Here is a 20,210-nt window from a genome sequence, read left to right as displayed (position 1 = left end):
ATATAACAGTACAGGGAGATAACTCATTCTACACTCTTCGTACATTACTCGAACTTAAGAAATAATTGACATGTGCGTGTGTGTGAGTATCTATATATCTATGTGTATGTGTGTGTGTATATATCCTCTCACCCTTCCTCGTTTCCCTTTATATATATCTACTTCTCTCCTTTTGCTCCTACTCTCACGTCTAATTCCCACTCTCCAATGACCTATTATATGACATATGGAAACGAACTTTGGAACTTTCATTCGGTGTTCGAAGTCCAATTTATACATTAATTAAACCAGAGGTGAGATATAATTAATACTACTTTCACATCATTTATTCGATAAACATAGCTTTGTTTTTATTCACAGTAGTGTGAGTTAACTTCTATATAACGGGATTTGTTTTGACAGAATCGGGACTCGACTTTACTTCCACACAAATGGATATTTTTAAATGAAATTCTCTACAAATATTCTTCAGATGGTGTAGATTCGGATCATATCGGAATATGTGGTGAAAAAAAGAAAAAGGAAAAAAATTTCAGGTGAGGAGTTTCGAAAACTTCACAAGAGACGGCATTCTATTCTGATACACCAACATAAAACACATGCATATAAACACAAAAACTACATAAACACATACTGGGCGAAATGCTTAGTGGGATTTTATCTGTCTTTACGTTCTGAGTTCAAATTCCACGGAGGTTGACTTAACATTTCATCTTTTTGGGGTCGATAATCTATGTACCAGTTGCGTACTGGGGTCGCGACTGTTCCCCTCTCCAAAATTTCATGCCTTGAGTCTATAGTAGAAAGGATTATCGTATATATATATATATATATATATATATATATATATACGATCGTATATATATATATATATATATATATATATATAAACTTTCTGGATCAGGAATGACCTGTGGCTAAAGTGATAATGTAGGAGAGCTCGATGTGTACCCGCAAGTTGCTAGAAATAACAGCCAAATCACAATTAAATTACATTCTGAAATCCTTGAAAATAAAGTACGAAAATATAAATAAGGATAAGATCGATATTGTCAAGTGGCTAGCATGGGAATAAAAACCATCAAAGGTAACAATTATTATAATTTAGGGTATCTATGAGATACCGCCATGCTGAAAATAGCAGCCAAATCCTGACTCTAAACCACTGTGCTATATGAACATTTTATTGTGGTTTAGAGTCAGAATTTGGCTGCTATTTTCAGCATGGCGATATCTCATAGATACCCTAAATTATAATTTTAAATATATATATATATATATATATATATATATATATATATACATGCAAATAGAGGAATTTATCAGTAGCCATTTTTTCACAGGAATTTTCAATTGGCCGAATAACTGAAAAGATGTTGGCGTGGGCTCCCACCCTGGCATCCGAAACTCGGAGTTTTATCACAGCTACTGAATAAGTGTCACATATTTTTACAGATATATATATATATATATATATATATACATATATATATATATACACGTATCCACATCAAGAATCTTGCACACGAAATACACATACGAAATATATATATATATATATATATATATATATATATATATATATATATATATACTCTTTACTCTCTTGTTTCAGTCATTTGACTGCGGCCATGCCGGTTGCACCGCCTTTAGTCGAGCAAATCGACCCCAGGACTTATTCTTTGTAAGCCTAGTACTTATTCTATCGGTCTCTTTTTGCTGAACCGCTAAGTTACGAGAACGTAAACACACCACCATCGGTTGTCAAGCGATGTTGGGGGGACAAACACAGACACAAACATATACACACACACACATATATATATATATATATATATATATACATATATACAATGGGCTTCTTTCAGTTTCCATCTACCAAATCCACTCACAAGGCTTTGGTCGGCCCGAGGCTATAGTAGTAAACACTTGCCCAAGGTGTCACGCAGTGGGTCTGAACCCAGAACCATGTGGTTGGTAAGCAAGCTACTTACCACACAGCCACTCCTGCGCCTCTATGTTGGGCTTCTTTAAATTTTCGTCTACCAAATCCACTAACAAGGCTTTGGTCAGCTGGGAGCTATAGTAGAAAACACTTGCCCACGGTTCCACTCACTGGAACTGAACCCATGTCATTGTGACAACAATGTCTGAAATAGATAACATTTTTAGTTTGGTAAGTGTAGTATATTGACCTAGAAACATATCTTTACAACCATTCACTTTACCTAACTACTATAAAATGTCACCAATCAATGAAGGAGGTGGGTACCTCTACGTGGTACTGCCATCTGCTAGATATAGCAGCTAAGTCTCTATTGATTTACACAACTCTGTCATCTTAGAAAGGGACAGTTTGGAAAAAGGACAGGATGGTAATGGCTAATTGGTTTTGATCATAAACTTTCTGGATCAGGAATGACCTGTGGCTAAAGTGATAATATTGGAGAGCTCTATGTGTACCCTCACGTTGCTAGAAATAACAGCCAAATCACAATTAAATTACATTCTGCAATCCTTGAAAATAAAGGACACATTAGATAGTGCAGTCCTCGATACACAATGACAGAGAGAAGGATTGAATAATCTTGATTTGGATATCTTTGATCATAGGCCTGCTGGATCAAGAGTGGCCTGGGGCGAAAGTGATAATGTGGGAGAGCTCTGTGTGTACCCTCACTTTGCTAGAAATAGCAGTCAACTCTCCTTTTAATTACACTACTGTCTTGTCAAAGGATTTGACACATTGGATAATGTAATCTTAGATAGATAGTACCTGAGAGAAGGATGGCATGGTCATGGTTAGAGTGTCTTTGATGGATGAGGAGGTGACCTGGGGCAAAGTGATTTATGAAATGCTACTAGCCAATGTAGGAGAGCTCTGTGTACTCTCACGTTGCTAGAAATAACAACCAAATCCCCCTTAAATTACACCCTACTGTCTTCAAAAGAGAGTGATACATTGGATAATCAAGTCCTAGATATACAATGCCAAGAGGACATTGGCTGTGATTGGGGTGTTACTGAAAAGGGTTGACCATGGACTAAGAAAGGGACCTTCAAGAAAAGATGATGTGATGGTCACAGTTGGAATGTCTCTGATAGGCCTGCTTAATCAGGATGTCAATCTATGGCAGAACTAACCCCCAGCTCATTGCTGGTACTTGTTTTCAGCTGAGCTGACAGAAGCAGTCCCTTGCTTAAGAATATAATGCAACACCTGGACTGAGAACTGAACTCACAACCTCCTGATAGGATCACTTGTAGCTGCAGGATTGGCAACAAGAAGAACATCCACATATACAGCATGTGGGTCCCTCAGAGGCGGGGTACACGGTGGTAAAGTATGATCTTCAAATGTTGGGCCTCACGGAGAGGCGATGACAAGAGACCAAGTCCTTGCTGATATGCTGTGCTTGAGAAGACCCATCAAGCCAAGTGAAATTGTAGTTGTGGCCATTGTCAGTGACATGCAAATGACGCCCATGGAATCATGGTCATGTTCATTGCTGGTGTCATGTAAATGGCACCCATGCCAGTGGCACATAAAAAGTACCCATTACACTCTTGGATTGGTTGGCAGCAGGAAGGGCATCCAGCTGTGGAAACCATGCCAAGTCAGGCTGGAACTTGGTGCAACACTTCGGCTTGCTAGTTCGAAACTGTCTAACCCATGCCAACATAGAAAGCGCATTTTAAATAGGCGTGGGAGTGGCTGTGTGGTAAGTAGCTTGCTTACCAACCACATGGTTCCGGGTTCAGTCCCACTGCGTGGCACCTTGGGCAAGTGTCTTCTACTATAGCCTCGGACCGACCAAAGCCTTGTGAGTGAATTTGGTAGATGGAAACTGAAAGACGCCAGTCGTATATATGTATATCTATATATGTATGTGCTTGTGTGTCTGTGTTTGTCCCCCCCCCCCCCATCAACTTCGCTTGACAACTGATGCTGGTGTGTTTATGTCCCCGTCACTTAGTGGTTTGGCAAAAGAGACCGATAAAATAAGTACTAGGCTTCCAAAGATTAAGTCCTGGGGTCGATTTGCTCGACTAAAGGCGGTGCTCCAGCATGGCCACAGTCAAATGACTGAAACAAGTAAAAGAGTAAAAGAGAGAGAGATGATGATCTCTGATGATGACATTCATCATAATGTGTGTATGTATATATATATATATATATATATATATATATAGCAAGATATAAGTTAGAGGTTATGCAACCCTCTAAGGGATAGATGTATCTGTAGGCACTCTTAGTGTATTACCTCACTGTGTAGTCCTCGTTATAAGGTATACGGTAGTAGGTAATTTAAAGGTAAAACCGTGGTTTAATATATATAAAGAAGATAAGAAATGGAGCAATAATTAACAATGAGAAGTGGACCATTGGTGTTTAAAAGTCATTATTTAATTGAATTTGGAACATTTACAGCTGTTTCTGTTTATCAAATTGGAATAAATTTATATTTACCTCGTTACATTTAATAAACATCTTCAAAATTATTAGAGGGAAAAGAAAGGCAAAGAAAGAAAAAGAATAAAAGAAAGCCTTTTTTTAAATGTAAATTTACTCCAACTTGATAAAAGTTCCAAATTCAATTAAATAATGACTTTTAAACAGCAATGATCCACTTCTCATTGTTAATTATTGCTTCATTTCTTACCTTCTCTCTCTCTCTCTCTCTCTGTATATATATATATATATATATATATATATATATATATATATATATATATATATATGTATATATATATATATATATATGTATAATTAGTTAATAAATTGTATGGTATACACTATGTAGTTTACTCATAAAGCACGTTCACTTTCTCAGTGTTCATTGGGTGCACGATTAATGAGAGAGACAGAAGATGAAAGATAGAAAAAAGTTTATTGATCACTACAATTGTTTTGATTCATCTAGCATCGATCCCTCATAGGTGGGATATTGAACATCTGGTTTAGGTGTATCCCTCAGTATAGATGTGTCTCTTCAGGTGGGCAGTACTCTATCAATGATCCTCTTACTAATAATCCCCATATCTTATTTAGATGGATTAATCAATCTACCTGAGGGGTCATTTAGAAAGTTAGATTTATGGTCTTTAAGTGGAATCCAGGGTTTTCCAGGGACAGAAAAGCTGAACATTAGAAGCATCAGTTGTGGCGTGCAAGAGAGACGATTGCGCTGGTATGGACATGTGGTGAGAATGGAGGAGGATAGCTGTGTGAAAAAGTGACACACCCTAACAGTTGAGGGAACCCGTGGAAGAGGTAGGCCCAGGAAGACCTGGGCTGAGGTGGTGAGGCAAGACCTTCGTACATTGGGCCTCACCGAGGCGATGACTACTGACCGAGACCTTTGGAAATGTGCTGTGCGTGAGAAGACCCGGCAAGCCAAGTAAGATCGTTGCCAGTGCCCCTGGACTGGTTCTTGTGCGGGTGGCACATGAGATGCACCATTTTGAGCGTGGCCGTTGCCAGTACCGCCTGACTGGCTCCCGTAGGATTTTCGAGCGAGATCGTTGCCAGTGCCCCTGGACTGGCTTGTGCGGGTGGCACATAAAAGACACCATTTCGAGCGTGGCCGTTTTCGTGCGGGTGACACGTAAAAGCACCCACTACACTCTCTGAGTGGTTGGCGTTAGGAAGGGCATCCAGCTGTAGAAACTCTGCCAGATCGGATTGGAGCCTGGTGTTGCCATCCGGTTTCACCAGTCCTCAGTCAAATCGTCCAACCCATGCTAGCATGGAAAGCGGACGTTAAACGACGACGATGATGATGATGATAACGCTCGGTTCTGTCTGATGATTTGTTATCCTCTTCTGTTTTTTCTTCTTAATGTGTCATTATAAGCAGGTCTATATTTGCTGTGTAATTCTTTCCTAATCAAATTCTTATATAACACAGTGTTAACAATGTAAATGTTACTTGTTTTGTCTGATGGTACAAATATCCCTAGAGCATTGATGACATCATCAAGTGATTTCCTAATTTTCTGTTGATGTTTATTGTGTCTTCTAGGGTAATTTCTAAATTTCACATTCTTTCCTATATCAGAGTTCCTCTTAGAATCTGGTTAAGTGTTGGCTGGTCGGTGTGTTTTTCCTTCATTTGAATACTTTTCTTAGTAAGTCTCCACATTCAGATTTGTCATGTGATCTATCTTTTCTGTCAATGAGGAAAGCCTTCCGCTGCATTGATCATATGATTTGGTAGGTTTTCTCCAGGAGTGCTCTTACATAACCCTTCTTGATTTTGATGGTAAATCATGGAATAGGTCAGATAGGGAGAATGCTTTCAATATAGTGATGGGATAATCAGACTCTGCACATGTTACAGACTTGGTCGAAATATATCCTTTCATTAATCCAATCTTTCTTTCTGAAAATTGTAGAAGGTCTATATAGAGATGACACTCTATTCTTCCTGGACAGAAGAAGTAAAGTACAACTCGAAATACATAGGAAACCATTCATTAGAGTTTTTAAGGGTTCAGGACTCAACATTACTACAGAAAAAGATTACCGCAGAGTAAATTTCTTTGACGCTACTTTCTGTCTTGATACTGGATTATATGAACCCTTTCATAAACCAAATGGTAATATTAAGTATATAAATGTAGCATCCAGCCATCCACCCTCGATAATATGGGGATTGGTAAAGAATATCTAGGTTATCTGCTAGGTTATTTTTGAATTACATGCACCATATTACAATACTTCTTTAGTTAGGGCTGGATACCGAGAAAAAATTCAATACATACAAAATTTTTATACATCATCATCATCGTCGTTTAACGTCCGCTTTCCATGCTAGCATGGGTTGGACGATTTGACTGAGGACTGGTGAAACCGGATGGCGACACCAGGCTCCAATCTAAATTTGGCAGAGTTTCTACAGCTGGATGCCCTTCCTAATGCCAACCACTCCGAGAGTGTAGTGGGTGCTTTTACGTGTCACCGGCACGAGGGCCAGTCAGGCTGTACTGACAACGGCCACGCTCGAAATGGTGTATTTTACCTGCCACCCGCACAGGAGCCAGTTCGGTCGCACTGGCAACGATCTCGCTTGAATGTCTTTACACATGCCATCCGGCAAACCCTGCCAATTCCTCCAATAATAATAATATGCATTGTGCACTAACATAACGTTACAGTAAGCAAACTGATTCAGAAACAGAATAAAAACCTGGAAGAATTGGTCAAGGCAAAAACTGCAAACCAAAACTCATAGATACACACAACACATTAATACTACTGTTCATAACACAAATTGTCCCAACCCTGTATAACACACCAGAACAAATAAGCCAAACAACAAATATAAGAATCATGATTTCCTCTGGGACAACCAAGTCTATACTTCACATGTTTCAATGAAGATCACTAGGGAGTTTGTTGCTGCTTTAGACAAATGTTTCTCAAAATCAAATAGATACCATGCTATTTTTAATAGACATACTGTGAAGGTATCATAACTATTAATTTTGAGCAGCATATGCACTGCATTGTTAATAGTGAAATGAAGCAACAGTGCAATAACCCAACTGCTGGAACTGTGACTTATGACATGTGAACTACTTCTGGCTTGACAAATAAAAAAGAACAAGCATATATATCAAGATAGCAAGAAATGAGATATAAACCAGAATGAAAACCACCCTCTGCAGCCAGATAGTGACGGGAGCAATAATAGTGAGATGTGAAGATGAAGTCAGCACTGCCGCTATACGTTTATGCTGGGGCAAGAGCTGATTAGTTCAAGGACCTTTATCGAAACCATGGTGACAGCTTCAAGAAAATCAACAAGAGGCATTTGATATCTTTGGCTGATTTCTCTTATCTCTTAAACAATCTTGATGAACTTACAAACCTTTTCTTCTTTCCTCTTAATCCAACAACTGTGGTGATTGACATATATATATATACTTAAGCCACACACGCATGTGTGACTGTATACACATACTTACAAGATACCTCTACCTCTGCTCTGTGTGTGTGTGCAGTTGCTCTTTGAATACATTTGTATACAGGCACATGTCCGCTGACATACTACGACGAAGTCTCCAAGATGCAGATAAGATAGAGATTTTTATTTATTTACGGCCTCGACATCTCATACCTTTTGCGCTTTAGTCTGTCCTCTATTATTTATCTTGTTTCTCTCCGTGAAATTCAATTGAATTCAGTTTTTGTCTTAAATTCATACTTATTCATTTTCTAAGCTTCCTAAATTCATGCTACTTATATATTCTATTCACCTAGGTTTCATTGCTCTTTTAAAAATTACGATTTATGCATTGCTGTCTCTCAAATATTTAAAATCTACGATTAAGAGGCCTATCTCCTGGCTGGTGATACCTACCCATTTTCTTTTATTCAAAAATTCTTATCACTCCTTTAAAATTATGGCTTTTAAGTGTTGATTTCTCAGCCCAAGAATTACAGCGTGATGTGCTGCTTGACTGGTCCCCCCTCTCTCTCTCTTTATATATATATATATATATGATGTTGATGATGATCTTTCTCCCGCCATGCCTCCGTCTACCCCTCCATCCCTCTCTAAATCAGTCCCTCTCTCTCTCTCTCTCTCTCTCTCTCTATCGTAGTTTTTTCCTTAAGGTTTTCAGGTTCTGGGTATATATAAATAAGAAATCCATTCTAAATTATCTCAATCTCTTCTCCGCTGACATACTACGACGAAGTCTCCAAGATGCAGATAAGATAGAGGTTTTTATTTATTTACGGCCTCAACATCTCATACCTTTCGCGCTTTAGTCTGCCCTCTATTATTTATCTTGTTTCTCTCCGTGAAATTCAGTTGAATTCAGTTTTTGTCTTAAATTCATACTTATTCATTTTCTAAGCTCCCTAAATTCATGCTACTTATATATTCTATTCACCTAGGTTCATTGCTCTTTTAAAAATTACGATTTATGCATTGCTGTCTCTCAAATATTTAAAATCTACAATTAAAAGGCCTATCTCCTGGCTGATGGTACACAAACCCCTTCAGGTAGATGGCCCTGCTCAGTATGTAGAAAAGGAGTAGGTAGTAACTCTATAAGATGTACCCGGTGCAAGCTATGGACACATAAGAGGTACAGCAACATCAAAGGCAGGTTAACTAGGAAGTTAGTTTTTGTTTGTGGCAGATGTTCAGGTGCAATAAAGACTGTAAACAAACAGGAAACAACTTCTATCTCATTCCAGCGTGAAAAACTAGAGGTAGTCGATAGCTTCCGCTATCTGGGCGACCAAGTTAGTAGTGGGGGTGGGTGCGCTGAAAGTGTAGCTGCTAGAATAAGAATAGCCTGGGCAAAGTTTAGAGAGCTCTTACCCCTGCTGGCGACAAAGGGACTCTCACTCAGAGTAAAAGGCAGACTGTATGACGCATGTGTATGAACAGCCATGCTACATGGCAGTGAAACATGGGCTGTAACTGCTGAGGACATGCATAAGCTCGCAAGGAATGAAGCCAGTATGCTCCGCTGGATGTGTAATGTCAGTGTGCATACCCGTCAGAGTGTAAGTATCTTGAGAGAAAAGCTGAACATTAGAAGCATCAGTTGTGGTGTGCAAGAGAGACGATTGCGCTGGTATGGACATGTGGTGAGAATGGATGAGGATAGCTGCGTGAAAAAGTGCCACACCCTAACAGTTGAGGGAACCCGTGGAAGAGGTAGGCCCAGGAAGACCTGGGCTGAGGTGGTGAGGCAAGACCTTCGTACATTGGGCCTCACCGAGGCGATGACTACTGACCGAGACCTTTGGAAATGTGCTGTGCGTGAGAAGACCCGGCAAGCCAAGTAAGATCGTTGCCAGTGCTCCTGGACTGGCTCTTGTGCGGGTGGCACATAAGATGCACCATTTTGAGCGTGGCCGTTGCCAGTACCGCCAGACTGGCCTCCGTAGGATTTTCGAGTGAGATCGTTGCCAGTGCCCCTGGACTGGCTTGTGCGGGTGGCACATAAAAGACACCATTTCGAGCGTGGCCGTTGCTAGTATCGCCTGACTGGCCTTCGTGCAGGTGACACGTAAAAGCACCTACTACACTCTCTGAGTGGTTGGCGTTAGGAAGGGCATCCAGCAGTAGAAACTCTGCCAAATTTAGATTGGAGCCTGGTGTCGCCATCCGGTTTCACCAGCCCTCAGTCAAGTCGTCCAACCCATGCTAGCATGGAAAGCGGACGTTAAACAATGATGATGATGATATATATATATATATATATATATATATATATATATATATATATATATATATATATATATATATATATATATATATATATATATATATATATATATGTATGTGTGTATGTATATATATATATATATATATATATGTATGTGTGTATATATATATATATATATATATATGTATGTGTGTATGTATATATATATATATATATATATATAATTTAGAGAAAAAAGTAAATACACTAAAAGGACGTATAATAAAAATCAAAAAAGTAGAAAGTGATAAATATTAAAATAATAAAATAATGTATGAATTCAATAATTGTGGTTTTTTTCTCTAAATTATATATTTATATATTATATATTGTGAAATTAAATTAAATTAACCTAAATTGAATGTTTTCCTCTAAATTTGGATTCTTAACCCTAATTTTATTATACATATATATATATATCATCATCATCGTTTAACGCCCGCTTTCCATGCTAGCATGGGTTGGACGATTTGACTGAGGACTGGTGAAACCAGATGGCTACACCAGGCTCCAGTCTAATTTGGCAGAGTTTCTACAGCTGGATGCCCTTCCTAACGCCAACCACTCCGAGAGTGTAGTGGGTGTTTTTACGTGCCACCGGCACGAAGGCCAGTCGGGCGACACTGGCAACAATTTCGCCTGAATGTTTTTTCATGTGTCACCGGTACAAGTGCCAGTAAGGCGACGTTGGTAACGATCACGCTCAAATGGTGCTATTTACGTGCCACTGGCACCGAAGCCAGATATATATATTTATATATATGCGTAAAACGGGTAGATCCAATTTTCCAGCTCTACTTACAGGAAAATTGGATCTGTCCGTTTGCTGGTTAGGTTTGACTGAGGACTGGTTAAACCGGATGGCAACACCAGGCTCCAATCTAATTTGGCAGAGTTTCTACAGCTGGATGCCCTTCCTAACGCCAACCACTCAGAGAGTGTAGTGGGTGCTTTTACGTGTCACCCGCACGAAAACGGCCACGCTCGAAATGGTGTCTTTTATGTGCCACCCGCACAAGAGCCAGACCAGGGGCACTGGCAATGATCTCGCTCGAAAACCCTACAGGAGCCAGTCAGGTGGTACTGGCAACGGTCACGCTCAGAATGGTACATCTTATGTGCCACCCGCACAAGAGCCAGTCCAGGGGCACTGGCAACGATCTCACTTGGCTTGCTGGGTCTTCTCACGCACAGCACATTTCCAAAGGTCTCGGTCAGTAGTCATCGCCTCGGTGAAGCCCAATGTTCGAAGGTCTTGCCTCACCACCTCAGCCCAGGTCTTCCTGGGCCTACTTCTTCCACGGGTTCCGTCAACTGTCAGGGAGTGGCACTTTTTCACCCAGCTATCCTCATTCATTCTCACCACATGTCCAAACCAGCGCAATCGTCTCTCTTGCACACCACTACTGACGCTTCTTATGTTCAGCTTTTCTCTCAAGATACTTACACTCTGATGGGTATGCACATTTACATTACACATCCAGCGGAGCATACTGGCTTCATTCCTTGCGAGCTTACGCATGTCCTCAGCAGTCACAGCCCATGTTTCACTGCCATGTAGCATGGCTGTTCGTACACATGCGTCATACAGTCTGCCTTTTACCCTGAGTGAGAGTCCCTTTGTCGCCAGCAGAGGTAAGAGCTCTCTAAACTTGGCCCAGGCTATTCTTATTCTAGCAGTTACACTTTCAGCGCACCCACCCCCACTACTAACTTGGTCACCCAGATAGCGGAAGCTATCAACTACCTCTAGTTTTTCTCCCTGGAATGAGATAGAAGTTGTTTCCTGTTTGTTCACAGTGTTTATTGCACCTGAACATCTGCCACATACAAAGACTAACTTTGTAGTTAATCTGCCTTTGATATTGCTGCACCTCTTATGTGTCCATAGCTTGCACCGGGTACATCTTATAGAGTTACTACCTACTCCTTTACTGCATACTGAGCAGGGCCATCTACCTGAAGGGGTTTGTGTTTTATCTACCTTCCTACTTATTAGGATTTTGGTTTTTGCTAGGTTGACTCTAAGGCCCTTCGATTCTAGTCCTTGCTTCCACACCTTAAACTTCTCCTCTAGTTCTGATAGTGACTGCGCAATTAGTGCAAGGTCATCAGCATAGAGGAGCTCCCAGGGGCAACCTGTCTTGAATTCCTCTGTGATCGCCTGGAGGACTATGATAAATAGGAGGGGGCTGAGGACGGAACCTTGGTGGACCCCTACCTCTACCCGGAATTCATTGCTGTACTCATTTCCAACCTTCACTTTACTGACAGCATCTCTGTACATGGCTCGCACAGTTCTCACTAACCATTCTTCTATCCCAAGTTTCCTCATTGACCACCAGATAAGGGATCGGGGGACCCTGTCAAAGGCTTTCTCCATGTCAACGAAGGCCAGGTACAGAGGTTTATCCTTGGCTAGATATTTCTCCTGCAGCTGTCTCACTAGAAATATGGCATCAGTGGTGCTTTTACCTGGCACGAACCCAAACTGCATCTCATCAAAATTGATTTGCTCCCTAATTAGTTGGGCTATGACCCTCTCCGTAACTTTCATAACCTGATCTAACAGCTTGATGCCTCTGTAATTATTAGTGTCTAAAGTGTCACCTTTACCTTTGTAGCAGTTTACTATGGTGCTGCTACACCAGTCATTGGGTATGACTCCTTCGTGTATCACCTGGTTCGGAATACGGGTGACTAGGCTGTAGCCAACACTGCCAGATATTTTGAGCATCTCTGCAGTCATTCCTGATGAGCCGGGGGCTTTCCCTGTCTTCATACTCTTAATTGCTTTATCTACCCTGGTACTGTCAACTCGGATAGCTGGTCCCTCTGTTGGGTCGACATACGGCAGGCTCTCTTTCTCCCATTCATTCTCTTTATTAAGCAATCTATCGTAGTGGCATCTCCAGGCCTCTTTCTTTGCAGCCTCATTTAGTGCAAGCGTACCATCATCCATGCGAACACATTTCTCTCCTACAACATCACTATTCTCTCTCCTACACTGTCTTGCAACACGAAATACCTCGAGTCTTTGGTCCTCACGGCACAGAACATTGGCAAATCTTTTCTTATCTGCTTCCCCTCTGGCTAAATAAACCTGTCGCCTAGCTTCCCTTCTGGCAGATTGGTACAATTCCCTGCTACCACCGTTCTTCCAGTCCTTCCAAGCCTGTTTCTTTTGTCTAATAGCCCTGTCTACATCCTTGTTCCACCACCACGTTACTCTGGGTCGAGAGGGGACTTTACACCAGCCACAGATCTGGTCTGTGGCTCTCAACAGGTTGTCCCACAGAAATCTCCAATTGTCTTCCACGTTGTATGATGCTATATCCCCTTCTATTTCGTCAAATCCTTCAAGTAACTTGTCTCTAAATCTCTGTCCATTTGCAGGGTCTTTAAGTTTCCATACCCTTCTCCCCCAGGCCGGTCTACTTCTGGGCACCCATATTGCCTTGATCTCAAAGTCGCTAACTACTAATCTGTGTTGGGGTGTACATTCTTCACCAGGGAGGGTTTTGGCATTTATAAGCCTCCCTCTTTCTCTAGTTCTGGCGAGGATGTAGTCGATTTGGCTAGAGTGTCTGCCGGATTGGTAGGTGACCAGGTGACAGGCAGGTTTCCTGAAGTTGGTATTGCAAACCATAAGATCGGTTGCATCACAGAACTCCAGCAGTCTGGTTCCCTCCTCGTTGCGGGAACCGAAGCCATAGCCTCCATGTATGCCATGGAAGCCTCCAGCACGACGTCCGACATGACCATTGAAGTCACCAGCCACAAAGAGAAGGTCTCTGTCTCTTGTCGACGAGGTAGTTTGCAAGAGGGTGTCATAGAATTGGTCCTTCAGCCCATCCAGGAGCCCCGGTTGAGGGGCATAGGCTGAGATGATAGTAGCTAGCCTATGATGAAGCACTAGTCTAATCTTAAGTACTTTGTCACATGCTCTAACTACCTCGATTACCTTATCAACCCATTTCTCTGCTAGAAGTATTCCTACGCCCCCGACTCCGTCAGTGTTCCCTGCCCAGAAAAACTTGTACCTGTGTTCTTTGCCTGTGAGGAACCTCGCAGAACCTCCTCTCCATCTTACTTCTTGGATGCAGCACAGATCTACGCGTCACCGTTCAAGCATCTCAACAATCTCACCAGACCTACCTTTCAGCGTGCCGACATTGAGAGTGCCAATCCTGACAGTGTGGGAGGAGTGGGTGTCAGAGGAGTGGGCCCGTGTGACCCTGGGATGGGGGTAAGCAGTGTCGTGAACCTGAAAAGAAAGCTTGCATTTGGCAGAGTTCATAGACAAAAACAATACCTACAACCTTCATATACCACCCAATCTATATGCGCTATAAGGTCGATAAGAGGGGGGGTATAAGGTCACAGGCAGTGTTCGCGGAAGATGATCTAAAAAGACTTCCGGTACTGGTGGAGGGGGTGGGAGGGCGGGCGTACCGCGGGCTAATGGAGCTTCGTCGTGGGTTCTATTAGCATAGAGATTCCAGTACGAAATGGTGGTGGAGTTGGAAAGCGAGCTGGTTATATGTTTGGGATTCGCGTGCGAGTCGAAGAGGGAATGGTGGAAGAAGTGGTGATTCAGAGAGAGAGAGAGAGAGAGATAGAATACAATAGGGAGAACTGACAGCAGTACATCATGCTGGTCAATTCGTTAGGTTTTTAGGAAAAAGTTGAAAGAAACACAGCAGTGTTTAACGTGAGATTAAATGTTTAGATCGGTAACAGAAATGAGAGTTAAATCGTAATTTTTAAAGGGAGTTAGAGACAAATTTCAGTCAGGTTTGGGCTAAGGAGCAAAAACTTCAGCAAGTAGATGCGAAGACGATAGATCGCGTGAGATAGAGAAAAAATACATAAACAATCATGAATTCAAGACATAAATGTATAATTAGAGAGAACGAAGTGGGGTGGTGGATGGGGAGTGCATCAGAAGGGATAATATATGAAATATATATATATATATATATATATATATATATACTTCACTTTATCGTGCAGTTACTGTTAATACCTCGTTTAGAGGATTAACATATATATATATATATATATATATATATATATATATATATAATCATATATATATACACATATGTTGTTGTTGGCACTCCGTCGCTTACAACATCGAGGGTTCCAGTTGATCCGATCTCCGGAACAGCCTGCTCATGAAATTAACGTGCAAGTGGCTGAGCACTCCTCAGACACATGTACCCTTAACATAGTTCTCGGGGATATTCAGTGTGACACAGTGTGACAAGGCTGACCCTTTGAATTACAGGCACAACAGAAACAGGAAGAAAGAGTGAGACATAGTTGTGGTGGAAGAGTACAGCAGGGTTCGCCACCATCCCCTGCCGGAGCCTCGTGGAGCTTTAGGTGTTTTCGCTCAATAAACACTCACAACGCCCGGTCTGGGAATCGAAACCGCGTGTCCGCTGCCCTAACCAGTGGGCCATTGTGCCTCCACATATACACATATATATACACACATATATACACACATATATACACACATACATTTGCATACACACACACACACACAAACACACACACATATACATATATATATATATATATATATATAAACAAAAGTAAATGAGTATATGCATATATACGTACAGGTATGTGCATACCGACATCCACCTGTATGTATAGGTGCATATCTGGGTACAGGACATTGCAAACAAACGTAGACGAGAACACACGAGCCACATAGAGAACATTCTACTTCATCAGCTACCCACGTTTTAACACCGGCGTTTCGACGAGCTTCGGGCAGGACGCAACGTTAAAACGGCTCGTCCCATGGATCGCAGATTAAATCTGTATACGCAAATTAAATCTAGCCATGGAGGAATGTAGTGGCGGACAAAAAACAAGACAGGAAAACAAACAGTATATATATATATGTGTGTGTGTGTGTGTGTGTGTGTGTATACAGTGTGGGGAAATAAATATTCGTACATGCCAAAATTCTTTATTTAATTTCTAATGAACATAAATGGGATATACCAATACTATATTTGCATACACATGCATAAACTAAGAATATGCAAAATAAACTAATAAATTATAGTAACTAATGAATTTATATTACAAATATTTAAGGGTGAAAAAAAGTATTCGTACAGAACATAAATAACCGATAATTCTGATTTAATACTTTGTAGCATAACCATTATTTAGTTCTACTTCAACCAATCTCTTCTTGTTTTCTTAATCAATGACTCGCATCTTTCTTTAGGAATTTTTTCCCATTCTTCTTGACAAATTTTCTTCAAATCTGGAATGCATGTTGGGGCTCTTGAATGAATTTTAATTTTCAAAATAACGCCACAAATTTTCAATGCGGTTCAAGTCAGGTGACTGGCTTGGCCATTCTAATAATTTTATATTGTGATCGACAATCCATTTTTTGGTAGATTTGGCTGTGTGCTTAGGGTCGTTATCCTGTTGTAAAACCCACCCTTCACAAAGCTGGAGCTTTTCTACAGAGTCCCATAAATTATTGTTCAATATATTTTGGTACATCTCTGCATTCATTCTACCTTCTATCACAAGTAAATTGCCAGTGCCATTTGCAGAGAAACACCCCCACACCATGATGTTGCCACCTCCAAACTTTACAGTGGGAAATGTGTTTTTCGGCGAATAGGTGGTACCACCTTTCTTCCAAACATGGCTACGCGAATTTCATCCAAACAATTCAATTTTCAACTCGTCTGTCCATAGAACATTTTCCCAGAATGTATCAGATTTATCTTTATGTTCATAGACAAATTTTAAACAGGCATCTCTATGCCTTTTAGTCAACAGTGGAGTTTTTCTAGGAGAGCATGACTTCAGTTCATTCCCATGAAGTTCATTGCTGATTGTTCATAGTGTAACACTAGTCCCTGAAGCTAACAAATCTTCTTGAAACTCATTTCTGGTGATTATTGCATTTTTTTTCGATTCTTTGCTTCATTTTTCTTAAAGATCTTGGGGAAATCTTGCGTGGTGCACCAGATCTTATTCTGTTTTCAACAGTTCCTGATTTTTTTATATCTTTGAATAAATAAAGATATGGTAGAAAATGGAATACAAAGGGTCTCTGATATTTTCCTGTAACTTTTATCTGCTTTCCACTGTTCAATAATTAAGTTTTTCACTGAATTTGTGAGTTCTTTACTTTTCGCCATTATTACGACACTACTTTATGTTGTCTCAGTGCTGAATGAAGAAGCTAGCGTTTTGACACTTAAGAATGACCACTTATAAGATTATTGGAACAAACAAGAAAGTTCTAGAAAAAAAAAAAAAATTTTTAACAGTATTTTGTGGCATAGAAACTCATAAATTTATTCTGTACGAATACTTTTTTCACCCCTAAATATTTATAATTGTATATAAATTCATTAGTTACTATAATTTATTAGTTTCTTTTGCATATTCTTAGTTTATGCACGTGTATGCAAATATAGTATTGGTATATCCCATTTATGTTCATTAGAAATTAAATAAATAAAGAATTTTGACATGTACGAATATTTATTTCCCTCCACTGAATATAAACACACACATACATGCATTATGTGGATATTACAACTGAGTCATTCCAACTGTATCTGATTTTTCAAGTGCTTCAGTTCTGTGCATGTAGATATATTTACCTGTTTACTGACATTTATCAATGTTTTCTTGCATTGTTTTAATGATGCCCTTTTCTATCATTAAGAAAGTCAAGCATTTTTTATGACATAAGTATACTGGTTATTTATCCTGTTTGTATTTAATTTTTATGTTAATAAGTAATTAAAATAATTGTGATATTAACAAAACCTGCTTGTCTCAACCTTGAATTTTTATCTAAAACAACCCATTTTATTTATTAATTTTTCGTCTGCAGTCCTGCAAGTATACACTGACCGAGAAAGATGATCCTCCGTCCATCCTACCAACTACTCTCTGCTCTACGTCACATACCCAGCTACCCAACAGTCTTATCCAGAGTGCTAGTTTCAACCCGCTGCCCAGTTTCGGTAACAGTGAATCCAGAAAATGGTTTGGTTGATGAGCAATTGTCTGTGAGTGTTTCTGGTTTGAAACCTGAAGAAAATGTCACAGTCAGTGCCACAATGGAACAGAGCTCAAAGAAAAGAGAATCCGTTTTCAGGTCTTTCGGACATTTCAAAGCTTCCGTTGACGGATGTGTTAATCTGGTCACTGATCCATGTTTAGCGGGAACTTACACTGGAATTGATCCCATGGGATTATTTTGGAGTATGACTCAAGTAGTTGGAAAACATGGTAGAATTATGACTCATGATGCCACCAAAACTTTGGATTGCACTGTGATGGTCCACCCTGGTCATATCTCACAGCATTCTGAGTTTACTTCTGATATAAAACCATTAGCAACCAAATTGGTTCGACGATCGTTTATGAGATCTGGTGTCCGCAAAATCACAGTTAACCATGGAAGACTTCGGGGTAGTTTATTCATACCAAGTGATGAAACATCCAACAGACAACGACGACGATATCCTGCTGTGATAGATCTGTTTGGTAGCACCGGTTCTTTGATAGAATCCAGAGGTGCTTTGTTAGCGTCCCATGGATTTATTACTTTAAGTTTGGCCTATTTTGCTTATAAAGACTTACCTTCAGTCATCACCGAGGTTGATTTTGAATATTTCGAAGAGGCTATTGAGTGGATTATTAACCACAAGCAAGTTTCCAGTGAGAATGGTATAGGTGTTTTAGGGACATCTCTAGGAGGGGTAATAGCTCTATACATAGCGAAACAGTGTCCACAAGTAAGTGCTGTTATAAGTATTAATGCTACCCCAACTTTCTTTGTTTTTGGCATCCGCCATAATGGTAAACAGCTGCCATATTGCTGTTCAATTGATTGTGGCCATACTGTATTCAATGATGATGGATCTATGATTTCATCTTGGAAAGTAGATGAATCTAAATTGTTTTATTTAGATGAAAGTTCTCGTAGTAAAGTATTGTTTTTAGTTAGTGGCGATGACAAATTACTTTACACTAGTGACTATTACATCTGGCTCAACAACTTGACCCCAACCAAAAAAAAAGATGTTGAATTAATTATATACGAGGGTGCTGGCCACCTCTTGGAACCTCCATATACCCCACTCTTTTATTCTTGTTATTCTATATACTTTGGTGGGGCTACTATTTTTTGGGGTTCTCCTCAACAACATGCTGAAGCACAAGAAAAGTCCTGGTTAAAAATCAGGGAATTTTTTACCGAAAATCTTTAAAAATTTGAACAGTGATTCGATATTGATTCTTTATATCAGTGTGCAACACATCAAATATTTACTGATTGCACGTGTCAGCTTGATGCAGGGAATGAGCTAAACATTTGATCACCGTAAACTGTTTGTGCAGGTTGTCCAGCAAGAAATTGCAGAAGTGTCCTTCTCAGACCGGAAAGACTTCCAATATATAAAAGACAAGAATTCTAATGATGGCTGTTTGCATTATAAAAGTAGGGGTGGCCACAGATGAGTCTGTATAAGAACCATTAACCTTTAAACAGGCGATATCCGACCAAAATATCATACATGTTTTATATTCAAACTGGCCACATTTAACTTCCCACACCTACCCTACAATGTCATTCTAAAACTAAACAATCACATTATTGAAATCTAAAAGCCATGAGATAATGCATCATTAACTCAAAAGAATGTGAATTAATAAGCATCACATTTAGCAACAATCTGAATGCTAAAGAGTTAATGTCTGTAGTTGTGATAATGGTAATGTTTGTGATGATGCTGTGATAAATATGCTAATAATGTTTATGAGGATGATAATATTTGTAATGTTGGCATTGAAATAAAAAGATGTTTATGTTATTAACCTTTTGTTACCAAATTTTTATTGAAATGTACTGCCTTTCTCTTTTCATGTCTTTTGAAAATGATGAAGAATTTCAT

General features: G+C 39.9%; 1 protein-coding gene across 3 annotated transcripts; it reads left to right on the top strand.

Moving 5' to 3' along the window:
- The first annotated feature begins 12 nt into the window (after positions 1 to 12).
- On the top strand, positions 13 to 20,133 carry LOC106882452 (acyl-coenzyme A amino acid N-acyltransferase 1). Of its 3 annotated transcripts, none has more exons than XM_089346537.1 (3): positions 13 to 293; positions 473 to 536; positions 18,143 to 20,133. In XM_089346537.1, the coding sequence occupies exon 3, from the start codon at positions 18,171 to 18,173 to the stop codon at positions 19,524 to 19,526; it is 1,356 nt and encodes a 451-aa protein (XP_089202663.1). In that variant the 5' UTR covers positions 13 to 293; positions 473 to 536; positions 18,143 to 18,170; the 3' UTR covers positions 19,527 to 20,133. The 3 variants fall into 3 exon arrangements, with proteins under 3 accessions (XP_089202663.1, XP_089202664.1, XP_089202662.1); XM_089346536.1 differs by having other exon boundaries at positions 34 to 293; positions 403 to 536; XM_089346538.1 differs by lacking the exon at positions 473 to 536.
- Positions 20,134 to 20,210: the final 77 nt, after the last annotated feature.

The sequence above is a fragment of the Octopus bimaculoides genome, chromosome 30, assembly GCF_046866305.1.
Source record: "Octopus bimaculoides isolate indiv1 chromosome 30, ASM4686630v1, whole genome shotgun sequence".
NCBI classification, from domain to species: domain Eukaryota; kingdom Metazoa; phylum Mollusca; class Cephalopoda; order Octopoda; family Octopodidae; genus Octopus; species Octopus bimaculoides.
Note: the sequence above shows the minus strand (reverse complement) of the source record. Positions and strands in the feature narration are given on the sequence as shown.